Below are 17968 nucleotides of genomic sequence, written 5' to 3'. Positions count from 1 at the left end.
CACCACATATGTAGCATTAATGCAACTTTTATTCTACATTTTTCTGTCCACCTGTCCATTGCATAAAAGACTTAACTCTAAGCAACAAAATGAATGGACAAAAACAAGTCACAATTAGCAATAATGAAAAACTACTAACCAATTTAGGTTAAGCTCAAACTGAAGAAAACAAATCAGCGTACTCTGAAATTATATAGGGTCTCATCTTGGCATCAGTGTAGTGGAAGACAAAAAAAAGCTACTATTAACTTTTGAAACTTGTTTAGTGTAAACAAACTTTTTATGGGTATGGTTTTTAATCATGATGTACAAAAAGAACATTTAAATAAGGTTCAGTGTCTTATTTAAAAACCCACTGATAAGAATAAACAACTTTAACAACATTCAGCCTGATCTGGAGCAATATCTTATGGAACATTTCATAACATTATTATGTTTAGAAACATTGCACCCATTTAGGTATTACACCAACATGAATGTCTTCATATCAACAGCATGTGTCAAACAAGTCTACCAAGTAGAAACTAAAATAGCTTCCTATTCTCATTTTAATGAAAATAGTCGAAAAACATTACTAACGCCATATCACAGATCTATTTACAAAAAAATAATAATTCATTTTTAATAAGTTAAAGTCAATGCAATATCCATGCAAGCTAGAACTCTAGCTTTTTGGTTACAAGAACATGAACTATTGACAAGTCCAAAGACTTAAAAATCCAATTTTTTTTTTCTTCACACAGCATCCATTCCTCGCATTGATGAAGTAAAACCAAAGCCCATTCCTCTCTGAGTATGAGTTTGTGATCTTGCCATTTCATACTGCGCATCCAAATTTCGAAACATCTCCTCTTGTTGCATCAGTGTCTTAAAACTTTCAGCATCAACTGAACTAGTTGCAGTTTCTTCCTCATTCTAGAATACAGTTACATATAAAAAAAAAAAAAAAAAAGGAAATTTAGAATCAATTTCTAATATAAATACAAATGACATTAGCAATAAAGTAATTATACATTTCTCAAAAAATAAATGGTTATTAGTCATCTACGTTAAGAATATTGCCTGAAAGGTAGATACACATTTTCATGAAAGAGAGCCTGACTTTTAAAACAATGAAGCAGACGCTAGCCTATTAAAAAGAGACCAGACGTTGGTGGCAAAGTGGAATTTTGCAATATTGTTTAAGAGGGTAGAGCCATGACTAGAGATAAAGAGAAACACTTTTTATACTTTAACAAAAAAAAAAAAAACTACGGTTGCTTAAAATGTGTCATGAATGTATTCTGGTTTTAGATTGAAATATTGTTTTATTAAGCAAAGTGTTATTTTTGGGTTTACATTCACTTTATAGTTAGTAACAGGATTTAGCATTGGGGGAAATAATCCACTAATAAGGGTTCAGGTTTTATGTTTATGTTTAATATTCATGACTATCAGTTATTTTGCAAAGAAAAAAAAAGGGATAATTTACTAAGAAGCTTTAAAAGGGGTGGTTCGCCTTGAAGTTACCCTTTAGTATGTTTTATAATGGCCAGTTCTAAGTGACTTCTCAAGTCTGTTTATTTATTTATTTTAGAACTTAATTAGTTGCTTTCTTCCGACTCTGTAAGGCTACACATATAATGCTATTGCTACTTTTTATTACTAAACAGGCCTCTCCTATTCATATCCCAGTCTCTCATTCATATCAATGCACGATTGCTGGGGTAAATTGGACCCTAGCAACCAGACTGCTGAAATTACAACTGGAGAGCTGCTGAATAAAACACTTAAAAACCACAAAAAAACCTATTGTAATGGTCTCAGAATATCACTTACTACACCATACTTAAAGCTAACTCAAAGGTGGAAAACCCCTTTAATAATAGTTTTCTTTTACTGGGAACGATTGTGGAGGTTTATATATAATTAACATTCATTATATAGTGGATAATGTACCCCCTACTGTAATTTATAAAGATATTATAATTTTGGGCACGCCGGCGTCCATTCTGGGCTCACAGGCGTCCGTTTCGGACATGCGGTGTCAAGTTTCCGACGCGCTGCGTCAAATTCGGGGGCCTGGGGCCCCGGTTATAAATGGCGCGTTCTGACGTCAGAACGCGCCGTTTATAAGGATATAATTTACAGTCTGGTCCCATAGGGAAATGACCAGACTGTAGATTATATAGTGGATAATGTACCCCCTACTGTAATTTATAAAGATATTATGTTACCTCGGAGTTATGTGACCATATAAAAGCTTTTATACAGGTCACATAACTCCGAGGTGACTATTAATATCTTTATAAATTTTAAGTGGGGGGTACATTATCCATTATAATCTACAGTTTCTGGGTTCAGTTTTACTTTTACTTTTTTTGAAGTGTCTCTACAAGTTGATTTTTATCTTTAACTGCAGCACTTTTAGGTACCTGTATTTAATTTTTGCTTTCTAAATGGCACACGTCTCCTGCAGCTGCCTCCCTGGTGTCGCTCTTTTCCTCACAGGATTCCTCTACATTTTCACTCCACCTCCCGTCCACTATCTAAAGTATCGCTCCCCCCTCTGTGTGACATCATTTTCTTTTACTACATCAGAGACGGGTCATGCAGGGAAGGAGGGGGAGCGAGACTTTGGTAGTGTAAGGGAGGCAGAGCGAGACTTTGGTAGTGTAAGGGAGGCAGAGCGAGACTTTGGTAGTGTAAGGGAGGCAGAGCGAGACTTTGGTAGTGTAAGGGAGGCGGAGCGAGACTTTGGTAGTGTAAGGGAGGCGGAGCGAGACTTTGGTAGTGTAAGGGAGGCGGAGCGAGACTTTGGTAGTGTAAGGGAGGCGGAGCGAGACTTTGGTAGTGTAAGGGAGGCGGAGCGAGACTTTGGTAGTGTAAGGGAGGCGGAGCGAGACTTTGGTAGTGTAAGGGAGGCGGAGCGAGACTTTGGTAGTGTAAGGGAGGCGGAGCGAGACTTTGGTAGTGTAAGGGAGGCGGAGCGAGACTTTGGTAGTGTAAGGGAGGCAGAGCGAGACTTTGGTAATGTAAGGGAGGCAGAGCGAGACTTCAGACACTGGACGGGAGGGGGAGCGAAAATGGAGAGGAATCTTGTGAGGAAAGCGACACCAGGAAGGCAGCTGCAGGAGACTTGTGACAGGAGTGAGACATGCGATGAAGGATAGAGAAGCCCTGCATCGCATAAAACCGGTAAATCATTTTGTGGGAAGTGATGAAAAGTGGAGCCCGAAAGCTATAGTGGTGGGAAGCAAGTGTAGAGGAGAAGGCAGCAGCTGCGAGTGCCGTCTCGTTAAGCTTATAAACGGCACGTTCTGACGAAAGAACACACCGTTTATAAGGATATAATTTACAGTCTGGTCCCATAGGGAAATGACTGTAGATTATAAAGGAATATTCACAGAGAAGTGAAAAAGTCATATCAGCATAAATCTAGGAATACTTTTTGTAGGTGAACTCATAATAGATGTATTTTTACAGTTTTCTCTCTATCAATACCAACTGCTACACTGACCTGCCCAATTTTCTATGAAGCATCTTTATTAAAGGTGTAAGCTCTACAGCGCAGATCCCACTTTATATACAACAGCTTATTTATAGTTTTGATGTTTGATGCATGGCAACTAAATGGGCCCAGCAGTGTACAGGCAACTACAGGTATAGGACCCGTTATCCGGAATGCTTGGGACGTGGGGCTTTCCATAATTCGTGCCTGAAGACTACTAGAAAATAATGTAAACATTAAATAAACCCAATAGGCCGGTTTTGCTTACAATAAGTATTAACTATATATTAGTTTGAATCAAGTACAAGGCACTGTTTAATTATTACAGGGAATAAGGAAGTCATTTTAAAAAAATCGTATTATTTGATTATAATGGATCTATGGGATACGGCCTTGCCATAATTTGGAGCTTTCTAGATAACAGGTTTCCAGATAACTGATCCCATACCTATACGAAGAAAGAAAAACAAACTGCACAACTTTGCAGTAGTAACTTAATAAAAAATCACAACTATGAACAACCACAATGAGAATAATTGAACCTGTTTCTGATAGCAACAATGCTTACACCACCAAAAACATGCAACTAACCCTCAAGGCATTAATATCAGAATATGGACTTCTAGTCATTAAAACACAATGTATAAAACTGTATGTATTTTTTTTTAATTAAAATCAATTCTTTCCATCAAAAAAAAAAAAAAAAAGTCAATTTTAGTTTACAGAGAAACATACCTTTATTCCCATTAACTTTCTAAACTTCACATTTTGGTCCTTGTTACCAAAATTAAGTTTTTCCCATATTTCCGCAGACTGAGATTTATCCTAGAGTGAAAAAAAAATGAGTAACTCGTCAAAACGTCAATTGGAATGCAGAAATGCAGTTGAAGACAAAATTTCTTTCATGACTGTCGTTATATGCATTTAGGAAATTACCTTAAGATCATATACAATATGAATTGAACAGTAGTACCAAAGTTGTAGTACTATAAATAAGCCTAAGGTAAGTTAATAGTAGATAAATCATTCAAAATATAGTAGAACTTATTCTAGGAAGTGTAGATATTTTTTTTTAGATCCAGTGTTACAAGTTACTTGAATATTGTAAAGTTATTAAGGACTGCTTCACTCTGTTTTTAGTTCGACTATATATCTAGCCATACCCCAAATAAACCCACCCATAATTATTCAATTAAAAAAAAAAAAAAACTACATCAACTTAAGTCTAAGCAAACACAAACTTGTGATTTCCATTCTTAATCGGTCAAGGTATTAGATGGTTTAAAATGTTTATAATGTATTTTCACCAGCACCACCTACTGGTCATTTTGGTCAACAGTCCAAAGTTGGGAAATAAGTCAAAGTGCCAGGGGAACCATACTACTTTCTGAAATAAATGCAGGTGGCGGACAATATACCACCTGCACCAGAAGTGAATAATCAGCAATAACCTGGTTGCTAAGGATCAATTTAACCTATCAACCAGGCACTGGATTGAATGTGAGACTGGGAAACAAAAGGAGAGGTCTAGAACATAAGGATAAAAAAAGATAAGCAATAAAAACAGAACAATAGGTTTTTGGCTGAAGGGGACTGTGACCCCCATTTGATAGCTGGAAAGCATTAGAAAACAAAGGCAAAATAATGTGACCACCATAAAAGATAGAAAATAAAAACCAATGGAAAGTTGATACAAATAGGACATTCTAAAACATACTAAAAGTTAACTTAAAGGTGAACTACCCCTTTAATTTTCTTCCTGACTGTTGACCATTAAAATGACCACCATGTGACATTCATTATGTTACCAGTTAAAAAGTAAACCTTAAAAAAGAGCTCTGAGCAATGTAACACTAAATTTGTTTTGAGTGTTTACATTTGCTTTATGTGGTTGAATGCCCATCTTTGTCCAGATTCAATCCTATGGACAAATCAATTTTATAATTCAAACTTCCTTACCCCTTCCTTTTTGCCTTGCCAAAGCTTTTTACGTTTCTTCGCTTGTTCTGCAAATTTCATTGGGTTCACAGCCGCTGGATTATAATAGCTGGGGACAGAAATGCCAGTCTCTGCCAATGCCTTAGCTTGTAGTGCAGCCATCTGTGCTGCCATCGCAATTTGAGGAGTTACTTGAGTCCCTGAGGCCAACAGAGCTGCTACATTGATAACTGATCCTCCACCTGTTGCAGCCACTAACCAGAGAAACAACTTTTGTTATTGAGAACAGCACAATTGATAATAGTAAGATTTAAAATATGAAAAAGTACAACATTTCATAGCACAAGTTATTTATATTTGTAAAAATATATTTTATATATATATATATATATATATATATATATATATATATATATATATATATATATATATATATATATATATATATATATATAGATATATATATATATATATATATATATGCTTTTCCTTCAGAATTGTGTATTTACTAATTATTACAGTGTGGCATAGACTTGTAGCACTCAGTTTAGGCTGAAGTCTCTGGTATCAAGTGTACCATTTATAAACCAATTTATCTCCAAGTCACTTTTAACAACATGCCCTTTGACAAGTACATGAGTGAAATGCATACAGATAAGTGCAATCAACTATACTGTACAGAAATGATACAAGTATAGAGAAAAAAATCTATTCATCCATCACCTGCCGCAATCTCTTGCTGTTTTTGTTTTTCACAGGTTTCCTTTTCACGTTGCTCTTGCAGTTTCTTTGCCCTTTCCAACCTAACAAGGAAAAGAAAATGTTGCATGAAAATAAAATAGAAAGGTGTGCTAGGATATACTGTTTTGTGAACCTACCAGAATGGCATGTCATTTGCAAAAGGAGTAAATCATTCCAACAACTGACTGGGAATGGTAAGTAATATGTACCTTCTAGCTAAGGCTTCTTGTGCATCCATAGCTGTATTTCTCCCTCGAAAAGCTGGAGGGCTTGGAGGTGTACAGCTTCGACTTCTGCTGTGCCTTCGAGGTTTCTCTATTCTCCTCTTCTTCTCTCTACAAACATAATTTACATATAGTTTCAGTCAGTCAGACACAAATGTAACAAGCTTGTTAAGAGCTTTTGTGTCTTATTATACAGAAAGATATGATAAAGTTCACCATGTAAAGATGCAAGAATTTCTATACAGCATGTAGGCCACTGGAACACATGGTTAACATACAAGCTTTTGGCTGTATTTCTAATAAATCCACCTTAGGTTGGTGGCTAATCTCACTCATGTGCACAAAGCAACCATCTGCTTTACTTTAAAGGAATGTTTACCTGCCCATACATCTTTCATTTCAGTTGTTTTCAGATAGTTCACCAGAAAGAAAGACCTTTTAAATTACTTTCTATTTTCTACTTGTAACTGTCTTCCAATATTGAAGTCTAAGGGTAAGGAAAAACGGGCAGATTCAAGGAGATAAGTCACCCTGACGACAAATCGCCTCTTCTTCGGGGCAACAATCTCCCTGAACTGCCTTCTCGCCAGCTATAATGAAGAATCGGCAGTGGGATGGCACTAGATGCGCTTTGTTTTCCAAAAGTTGCCTGAAGTTTCCTCGTGAGGCAACTTCGGAAGACGAAGTGCCGCGAGTGCCATCCCGCTGGCAATTTTTCATTATAGCCGGCGGGAAGGATGGGGAAGGCAGTTCGGGGAGATTGTCGCCCTGAAGAGGAGGAGATTTGTTGCAACTAATCTCCCCGAATCTGCCCATGTGCCCTTACCCTTTATTTCAGTTTTTCACCTTCTTATGTCTTTCAAAATTAGCTCGGGGGGGGGGAGTCACTAACTCTGTAAAGTTTTTAAAATGACATGTTAGTTGATACACGTCTTATGATACACGTCTTATCTTAGCCCATGCTGAGCAGAACTCCAAAGTTTCATTAAAGGCAGCGGTTATAATTTATAAAATAGTTGCTAAAATTCCATAAGTGCTGCGGAGCAATTTATCAATTCATGAAGCAAGTTGTAACAGTTCAGAATCTGCACCTGGATCATACATCAGAGACCATTCAAAAAATTCCCTTTAAAACCCATCAACATCAATCAATGCCAAGAAAACAGAAAAAGTTTGAAATCTATATAGTTTATACATATAAACTAATCTCCTAAAACAAATGTAAAACTTACCGACTTTTGCTTCTACTCTTGCTTCGATGTCTATGTTTAGATCTTGACCGAGAGCGGGATCGGGGATGCCTTTTCCTCTCCCTACTTCTTGAACGAGATTTTTTTCTGTCATTGCTTCTACTACGATGGCGTCTGTAAAACAGAGCACATTTATCACATCTATTGTGGTAATCAGTGATGCACTTCAGCCGTAGATTTTTGGTTTAGCTGAATACTGAACCCCCACAAAAGATTTGTTGATTATTAAACTAAAACACATTTTGCAAATTCTAATGAGAAAAATGCATGTGTGAACTAAAAACTGTCTCCAGTTGACACTTCTTGACATTAGTCAAGGAATGAGTTTGATTTTAATTGATTAATATGGCAGGTACATGAATAGGAGCTATTATTTGTAAAGCAACATCCAGGAAGCCCAGAAATGCCATTTCCCATAGTTCTATTTAAAGCAGTTCATATTTGCCTATAATAACCCCCACAAAAGATTTGTTGATTATTAAACTAAAAGACATTTTGCAAATTCTAATGAGAAAAATGCATGTGTGAACTAAAAACTGTCTCCAGTTGACACTTCTTGACATTAGTCAAGGAATGAGTTTGATTTTAATTGATTAATATGGCAGGTACATGAATAGGAGCTATTATTTGTAAAGCAACATCCAGGAAGCCCAGAAATGCCATTTCCCATAGTTCTATTTAAAGCAGTTCATATTTGCCTATAATAAAACATTACCTTGTTTTTGTTGATAAGATAAATTCAGTTGGTGGCAAAACAATTTCTTTCACCTTTTTTTTTTTTTTTTTTTAATTGTTTTTAATAGCCTTACATTTTACAGAAAGACCGCATATCCAGAAACCCCCAGGTCACAAGCAAATCCTACCTCTCACGTGAACGAGACCTGGAATAACTTTTGCCTCTAGATGATCTTTTTTCTTTACGTCGATGTCTTTCGTCTCCATTGTCTGATGGATTTAGTCTCTCTCTCGTCTTGTCGGAATGATCTCTGTTAATGCTGTCATCAGATCGATGTTTTTTGGATGACTTCTCTTTAACCTCATGTCTTCTTGCCTGTTTTAAGAAGAAGTTGGTTCTTTCAGGAAAATAGTGCAACAAAGAGAGTTAGTATGAATGCCAAAGGAGAGAAATGATATGTTGTGAAGCAATAATTGATTCGCTTTAATAGTGAACTACTTGATGTTGCACTTAACACTGATTTGCCATCTATGAGGGTATATATTAGCTGGCCTCAAGTATACGTTGATTGTATGGCAGTCACACAAATTACATGAATATTCCTTCAACAGAAAATATTCCATTAAATCCACAAAGGCAGTTTATCATTTTGTTTTATTTAAAAAAAAAAAAAAAAAAAAAAGTCATTAAGGCTTAAAAAAATAAATAAATACAAACACTCCAAGAAACCCACAAAGGGAATTCTAGTTGAGACTGCTTTGGTATTTCAACTGGTCATTTTTGAAAGTAAAAAAAAAAAAAAAATGATATAATAAAACCCTTTATAGAGGAGAGAAAAAAGGTTGTCAGATTTGTCATTTTAACTGACAAAAAATTATACATTATACTAATTAATTACAATGTAGTTGTAAACACAAGTATTAACTTATTAAAACATTACTGGGTTATAGCCTTGACCCTAAAAACAGACAGATGAATTTAAAGGGTTATAGTCACCAATACTGGATTTAAAAATATTTTTAATTTTAACTGTTCTTGCTGAGTAAAATGTGTGTCCAACAGTCAGAAATGTGGTTATAAAAAATGATTGCATTGCACTGAAAATTAAGCATCACTTATTTGCTGGATACGTTAAACCCACCATAGCAAAGGCAGCTGCTTCCACTTGTATAGCAGAATATAAGTGTTACATATAAGACACTGTACAAAATAAAAATGTGCAAATATGCTTTACTAAACATGTAAATGAACATTATATCTATGTATATTAAATATTAATGATATGCAATTCTTCAGCTGCAGTTTGTGGACTTCCGCCATGAAGACAGGCTTCCAGTACATACAAAATAATTAGGCATTCTGGCCTTACTGTTCAACTACAAGTGAATGGACAATTAAAGTCAAAATCACTGTGGGTGCCAAATGTTAGGCACCCACCAGCGGTTGTAATTGCAGATACCATGGGCGGGTGCTGCTATTAGCAGAAAACTGCACTGGCCTGGGTGATTTCTGCAGAAGTTATTTGACTCAATATTTCTTCCTGTTCTATCCAGGTATGAGTGAAAAAGCTGGCTTTTTATTTCCAAATTGGCTTTTGCTCTACTGAGCATACGTCTGCCAAAATGACAAATAGAAACCGGACGAATCCGAAGAAGATGGTGACAAGGATATTCTGCAGAAATATATTGGGCTAATGCAGTTTTAGCCAACAGGAGCACCGTCCCAGGGGATCAGGTAAACAATTTTAATCAGAGAGTATCTAACATTTTGGCACCCCCAGTAATTTAAACTTTAGTTCTCCTTCAAAAAGATGTTCATCCTAAAAAATCCTAATGAAACCAACTCTACCTGTCAATACAGAAAATGTCAAATATCAATGCCTTGTGTATAGGGCACTGGTAACAGCTGGTAAGGTGAAAGCGTGTCTGCTTTATTTTAGATTGCTTTATTTCTGCAAGTGTGCGGATGTCAGACAATAAATTACCATTTGGCTTGTATGGCAAATAGTCAGATGCCAAACTGGCACGAGTATGGCTGCCCTTAGTCTAATCCACTATTAGGATATCAGTCATGTCATACAAGGGACATGAGACCCTCTTGCATAGAAGTTCTCTTATTTACCCGTGAACAATAACTATATGTAGAAAGTTGTGGGGAGCCACACATGCCTGAAAAAGGTTTCTATGGTTTGGTAAAAAAATAGGGGCTATGGATTCCTTTTTTTTTTTTTAGTCTTATCTGGACTGCACCTTGCAGCTCTTATTGGAAGCAAACTAGTGCATCAGAGGATAGCAAGCAACATAAGACACTGGTCTAGCAACTATCGAAGGGACTGTTGCAACAATGTACCATAAATGTGTATTGTTTACAATTTTTTACTTCCTTGAATGTTTCTGCCTACAAAACTATTGCCCACTATAAACATATAAAACAACCCAAGCCATGGTTTTACGCATTGTGCACACTACAGTCTTTAGTCCAATAGCGACTATTTGTCTATAATGTAAAATAGAGAATACTGCAGGCCTTCATACAGTCAAACATACTTATAGGCTTCTGCTGAAGTGCAACCTCCAAAGGCAGTCAAAGTTTCAATTACAAAAACTGCATCACACTGAGCATGATCATCAAAATTCAACAGAAACCTATGGTTTCAAGGATCAAAGGTTAAGATTATAGCATGATCTACATTATGATTGGCACAGCTGAAATCAGATTGAAGTTTGTAGTATGCAAAAAAGCAAAGAAAGGACATTTCCGAGGCAAAGTAAAACAAAACCCCTTAAACAGTCGGCTTAAAATATCGTATAAGGCAAATATTATGTTCAATAACTGATAGTTACCTTATCATGAAGTAGACTTATTATTTTGCTATCTGAGTCTGCAGCGTCTTCAGTTCAGTCTCTTCGTGCTTTAGCACGCTGAGTGTGATTTATTATAGAAATGTTATCATGTGGACTAAGCAAAATAATCATTAAATATAAAAGCTTCCTATAGTAACTGAAAACCAAAACACCACATCTAAATTATGAGTTTGGTATTTAAAGTTCAGATTACAAATGTTACCTTCTTGAGCGTTTTTATGAGAAGCAAAGAAGCATTCTTTTTATACACCCTAAATGTGAACCATTTATATTTCAGAATGCTTCCTCCCCCCCAACTTCCTGCCTGCTCAAGAACGAACAGAGGTGGACGGCGATAATTTTAAAATCCATATGTATACAAGAGGAAAGAAAAATAAGACAGAGGTAAAAAAAGGATAACAATAATTGTATTTAATGCCGATCAACATTATACAAAATCAAAAACTGCCAAAAAAGAAAAAGTATGGTATATAATATAAATATACTGTCAGTGATTTAACATACTGTTGATAAACAGTGGGAAATGAAACTAATAGAATGAAAACTAGGAGCATATTTCACCTTAGGGCAGCAACACAATGTGCTTTACAGTTACAGGTACTTACCATTTAGTTAAAAGACATTTGTACAAGCACTGTATACGGTCATAAGTTACCATACACTACAAAGTAGTATTAATTACCTCTTTGCTTCTGCTCCGACTTCTGTGTTTTCTACCCTCATCTACAGAAGGGAATAAATGAAATGGCACATAAGTATTTCAATTACCATACCATAGTCAACAGTAAACATAAATGAACTTTTCAACCTACCAATCTTTCGTTTATGTTCCCTTGAACGTGAGCGGGATCTTGAATAATGTTTTAAGCCCCGAGGGGATTTTGAAAGATCGCTGTGTTCCGAGTGCTTGTCTATAACTGGTGAGCGCTTTTCTGGTGAGCCACCATCTTGCTCTGTATCACTTGACTATATGCAAGAAACAAGGCAGTATTAAACATGGAAAGAGAAAGCAGATTTAAAAAAAAAATCCCCCAATTAATAAAAAATATTATAAAGACATTGTTTGCACTCCTCAGAACCTATTAGGGAGGCTCGGTATACAGGATTTGGCCTAGATACTGCCATTTTCAGATTCAGCCAAATCAAATCAAAAAAAAGTTATGCGACTTCTTGTCACACAAACAAGAAAGTGACATTTTTTTTCTCTTTCCCCTCAATGCAACCCTAGAACCAATACATTTTCACATTGTCACTGCAATGCAAAAAAACACCTGAAAGTATATGGTTGTTTATCCTTTCTTGAACACAAATACAAATTTCTCTATTTCAGTGATAATTGTTAAGGTAACTCAGTGTGGCATACATTATAGGCTTAGTGTTCTGTAAATAGGAACCTCAAAGGATTCTGTCATGATGTTTATGGTTTAAAGGAATTCTTCAGTATAAAAATAAAAACTGGGTAAATAGGCTGTGCAAAATAAAAAATGTTTCTGATATAGTTAGCCAAAAATGTAATGTATAAAGGCTGGAGTGACTGGATGTGTAACATAATAGCCAGAACAGTGACTGAGGGGGTCCACATGGTTCATACCTGTTGCTTTTGAATCTGAGCTGAAAGCTGAGGATCAATTACAAACTCACTGAACAGGTATGACCCATGTGACCCACCTTCAAGTCGCTAACTAACTCAGAGTTAGAGAGCTGAAAAGCAGGAAATAGTGTTCTGGCTACTATATTAAGACATCTAGTCACTCCAGCCTTTATACATTACATTTTTGGCTAAATAACTATATTAGAAACTTTATTTTGCACAGCCTATTTACCCAGTTTTTTTTTTTTACACTGAACTGTTCCTTTAAGTTTTATTTTTAATTTACGGTACAAGGTTTATATTGCAAATAATTCACTTTACCCTTTAAAATTTTATTCTTGAACAAATTAATTTTTCTAGCTGTAATATTGGTGTGGAGGCAGCCATCTCAGCATATTGAGCCAGGATGGAACTGTTTGAGACATCTATTGTTTCTCTCCTCCCATAGCATTTACCACGACCCATGTCATGCTCCCTAGCTCCACCTAGACATGGTAAACATGAAAATAGCACCCAAGCGGGAAAAACCTTCAGCAAAGGTGTGAGGTAGCTGCTATCTGGTTAAATGCCCAATTGTTCTGTTGATAGGTTGCTGGGAGGCAAGGTGATAGGACTCCAACTTGCAGTAAAGAGTGACTATCGTTTAGAAACCAACCTGGTTAGGGTGAGAAGGGCTGACATGAGTCAAAAAAGCCCTTCACAATACAAGACATGCGGTGTAAAGCCTTCTGAAAACAGAAGGTATTTATAAGCCTCATGCTACACACATAGCACTGTCTTCATACCAAAATTTAAATGTTAACTTTCACATAAACCATTATGGGCAGAGACATGCAAATCACTCTTTGTGTTCCTTTGGCCAAATATGCATCCAGAACGGCTGGTTTTATAGCACAGATATAGCCTTATAGTTCAGAGCCATATATCCAAACTTACAGACAGCCTGTTTCAATCTTGTTAGATCTCATCAGCTCAAGGTATCAGAACAAGGCTTCTGAGTAGGTAGGACTTGGAGAGTAGCAAAGCAGAGAAACTTTTCCTTTCAATTTAATGATACAATTATCACATATACCACTTAGAAGGCGAGATACTATAACAATTAAAACATAATGGCTTTCATAGAAGTCTATTGTGTTCTTGGGTAGGCTGGGAATGAATAACAGAGCAATGGTTAAGATTTTTGGGCCTCCATCAGGGCTATATAGATGTTGTACTAATCTGTCATACAAGGCATTAAAAACCAGCACAGAACTGGTCATCACAAACATTTTGTTTTGAAGGGTTTTAGTTAACTGATAGAGACCCAAGTCTAATATGACAAATGTGGCAATGATTTCTTATTTTCACTCCACAGAAGTCTACATTTTTCTACCTCTTACAATTTTAGAGGCTCAGATATGAATTATGGCTACATTTATTTTCATCCATAACATATTGTTGTCAATATTTAAAAATGCTCAAGCAGATCTTAACTCAGTGTTTTGGGTCTTGTTAAACACACAAAGTTAAAATCTTTAAAAATTGTTAAAATCTAGTTTTCTAGGGGTAGTTTTTAGTATAAAATATCCTGTGTGGCAACTCTACAACTGAACTCTCCAGTGTTTGATAACAGCCTCTTTCTTCTGCCTCCATGTAGTTTGTACTTTGAAGTCATGGACACTAGTAGCTAAAAACACTACCTCTCTGTGAGGGCGACAACTATATTGTTTTATTTCTTTTTTGTATCCAAACCTTGCCTTTAGGGCAGAGCCACACTCAAAGATCCGGGGAGATTTAGTTGCCCTGCGACAAATCGCCTCTTCTTAGGTAGACTAATCTCCCCGAAAAACCTTCACACCAGCTAAAATCTAAATCGCCGGCAGGCAGGCCCGGATTTGCGGCAATTATGCATAAACCCGGGCCTAGGGCGGCATCAATTATGGGGCGGCATGCCGCCCAGCCTAACAAGCAGTTTTTTGCCGGAGCACTAGCGCCAAACGGCTAGTGCTCTGAAACCAGGAGAGCTTCATTTTCCAAAGTCGTCTCATTAGAAAACTTCGGGCGACTTCAGAAAATTAAGCGGCCCGAGTGCCATCCCGCCGGGGATTCAGATTCTAGCCGGTGGGAAGGCAGTTCAGAGAGATTATTTACCCTAAGAAGAGGCAATTTGTAGCCAGGTGACTAAATCGCCTGAATCTTTGCGTGTTTCTGCCCTTAAAGGGGTTGTTCACTTTTAGTATGATATAGAGAGCGATTTTCTAAGACAATTTGCAATTAATTTAATTTTTATTATTTATGGTTTTTATGTAATTTAGCTTTTTATTCAGCAGCTTCTCCAGTTTGCAATTCCAGCAAACTGATTGCCAGGGTCCAAATTACCCTAGCAACCATGCATTGATTTAAATAAGAGATTGGAATAGGCATAGGATGGAGTGTAAATAGAAAGATGAGTAATAAAAAGTAGCCATAACAATAAGTGCATTTGTTTTTAGAAGGGGTCAGTGGCCCCTTTTTGAAAACTGGAAAGAGAAATTATTAAAAAGACGATAAAAGATAAATAATATAGACCAACTGAAAAGTTGCTTAGTAATGGACATTCTAGAACACACTAAAAGTTAACTTAAAGGCGAACCATCCCTTTAAGCTACTGCCTAGATGTAAGGATACATTGTAATCTAAGTATTGGATAAGATGCTCAAATTCCAAACAGAGCTACTTAACCAACAGCAAAAATACATCACACGAACAGTGAATTTAAAGGAATAGTTCAGTGTGAAAATAAAAACTGGGTAAATAGATAGGCTGTGCAAAATAAAAAATGTTTCTAATATAGTTAGTTAGCCAAATATGTAATATATAAAGGCTGGAGTGAACAGATGTCTAATAAAACAGCCAGAATCCAACTTCCTGCTTTTCAGCTCTATAACTGAGTTAGTCAGCAACTTGAAGGGGAGCCACATGGTACATTTCTGTTCAGTGAGTTTGTAATTGATCCTCAGCATTCAGCTCAGATTCAAAAGCAACAGATATGACCCATGTGGGCCCCCCCTCAAGTCTCTGATTGGTTACTGCCTGGTAGCCAGGGTAACCAGTCAGTGTAAACCAAGAGAGCTGAAAAGCAGGAAGTAGTGTTCTGACTGACTTGTTATACATCAAATCACTCCAGCCTTTATACATTGCATTTTTGTCTAACTATATTAGAAACATTTTTTATTTTGCACAGCCTATTTACCCAGTTTTTATTTTTACACTGAACAATTCTTTTAAAGGTGAACTACCCCCTATGTTCTTCTGTAAGAAGCACATTTAGCAATGCTCCCTATGAACTAAGATACCTCCCAACATTTTGGAAGTAAAAAGAGGGACAAAGAAATTTTTTCCACATGTAGCGCAGCAATTCTGACCACACCCCTTTGTGGCCACACCCCCTAATTACCATGTTTGTTTTCCAAAATTGGGCAGGTTACGAAAGTTTGAAAATATTTCTCCTTATCTAAACTGTGTTTTTGTGTCTCAAAATTGTTACAAAGTATCTTATTTGCACCTGTTAGCTGTTCTGGGCTCTCTGCTAAAAGCCAATTAAGTGAGAAACTTTGTTTCTTTTTCTGGCTGTTCAGTGCAGAGAAAAGAGGGACTTTCCAGTACAAATGAGAGACTGCGGGTTGAGCTGTCAAAAGAGGGACTGTCCCTCAGAAAAAGGGACAGTTGGGAGGTATGGAACTAATAATACTGATTGATCATGTTAATGCATATCCCTAGCCACTTAAACTCTGCAACATTTTGCAGTCATCAACCCTAGTGAGAATTCGTTTCCGGGTCCTGCGGCTTCTCTTTTGCGATCTATGGAAACGTGAGACGCGCGCCATGTTGGTTTTGCAAAGTGAACGTGAATGGCAACAAAGTGATCACAAAAGACTCGTTCCCGTCACAATCATTTACTTGCAAGTGCGGCAGTAAATATTAGAAATAAAGTTCGGTTAAAGAGTACGACTTGAAGTTCGGATGGCCAATACACCACGGGCGCCATCTTCTACAACTAAATCTGCGCTCGTTTCCTTCGCAGCACCTACCGCCATGTGTCGCAAGGTACGTTCTCAGCTCCTGCGATGACTATTCACCGTCTAAATCGGGGGGATACAAGTCCATCCAGAGCAGATAGAATATTATGCCAAACGAAACGGGGAGGCTCACAGAAAGGCGACACAAAGAACGTAGCTGACGCGCAACGCATGCTGGGAAGCTGTGTGACGTATGCGTTTCACAGTACTTTACGTCACGCCTGCTGACCCGCAAAACTCCAGCTTCCACAGAAACAAACACCGGTGACTGCTAAATGTTACTTGTTTCGTTTGAAGCCGGAAGGGGTCTGTATAGATAAAAAAAAGATAAAGAAGCCGGTTGTGGGAATGACATGGATATCATATGAACACGTGGTTCTATTGAACTATTAAAGAGAACATGCTCTATTGACAAAAGTTCCTGTTTCTGCAGAAAAAATATATTTGGAGGTCGTGATGTTATTAGCATATTATATTCTGTTTCCAGAAAAGCAAATGCAAGGCAGAACTTGCTTATTAGAAGCTTATTCGCAATAAATAATTGCATGAAACAACATTTTGTATAGCACCAAACAATTTTAACCCTTTAAGTGCCAGCAGAATTTCACATTTTGGTTACGTGAAATGCCAGCCGTTTTTGAAACATTTTGTGCTCTCTCACTTTAGGGGCATTTTCTGAGGGGAAACCTATAGTTTACCTAGGAAAACTATACATTGTTTTTTTCGGTAGAAACTGAGCTTTCTAAATCTGCCTGAGTTTTCATGTATTTCCACCTGTGCAAAAAAATTTATAGTGCTAAATACCAAAAAAAAATTAAAAATTACCATTTTTCATCGTATATCAATTTATACCAGAAAAATATTTCATTTTACGGATGAAAATCCAACTGATTTGGAAAGCCTTATGTCTCTCGAACGTGCCAATACCAGATATGTATAGTTTTAGGGAGATTTAGGACTTCTGTACCTCAAAAACTCCCGGCAGTATATTGCCGAATTTTGAAAGCACTAAGGCAGAAAACGGCATGCTTTAGATTCCAAGGCAAAAACTCCTGAAACCGTAGGTTTACACCAGAAAACCATACATTTTTGAAAAGTACACATTCTGCCGATTACAAAATGGGTAACTATGTCTCTCTACTCCCAACTACCAAACA

The 17968-nt window shown here is 36.9% G+C and overlaps 1 protein-coding gene across 6 annotated transcripts; it reads right to left on the bottom strand.

Annotated features, from left to right (window-relative positions):
- Nucleotides 1-11: 11 nt before the first annotated feature.
- Nucleotides 12-17021, bottom strand: rsrc2.S (arginine/serine-rich coiled-coil 2 S homeolog). 6 transcript variants are annotated; one of them, XM_018239782.2, is made up of 10 exons: nucleotides 16824-17021; nucleotides 11996-12149; nucleotides 11866-11906; nucleotides 8507-8694; nucleotides 7626-7757; nucleotides 6379-6504; nucleotides 6152-6231; nucleotides 5450-5670; nucleotides 4226-4315; nucleotides 12-915 (listed from the first exon to the last, which is right to left on the bottom strand). In XM_018239782.2, the coding sequence occupies exons 1-10, from the start codon at nucleotides 16827-16829 to the stop codon at nucleotides 736-738; spliced, it is 1218 nt and encodes a 405-aa protein (XP_018095271.1). In that variant the 5' UTR covers nucleotides 16830-17021; the 3' UTR covers nucleotides 12-735.
- Nucleotides 17022-17968: the final 947 nt, after the last annotated feature.

The sequence above is a fragment of the Xenopus laevis genome, chromosome 1S, assembly GCF_017654675.1.
Source record: "Xenopus laevis strain J_2021 chromosome 1S, Xenopus_laevis_v10.1, whole genome shotgun sequence".
In the NCBI taxonomy this organism is placed as follows: domain Eukaryota; kingdom Metazoa; phylum Chordata; class Amphibia; order Anura; family Pipidae; genus Xenopus; species Xenopus laevis.
This window is presented reverse-complemented; position numbering and strand designations above follow the sequence as displayed.

What these genes read in the sequence shown, in the direction of transcription:
- rsrc2.S (XM_018239774.2), bottom strand. An exon ending in GGAACATAAACGAAAGATTG is followed by an intron (nt 11,907 to 11,995) that starts GTAGGTTGAAAA and finishes TCCCTTCTGTAG; the next exon opens with ATGAGGGTAGAAAACACAGA. An exon ending in GAAAGTTAATGGGAATAAAG is followed by an intron (nt 916 to 4,225) that starts GTATGTTTCTCT and finishes ACTGTATTCTAG; the next exon opens with AATGAGGAAGAAACTGCAAC.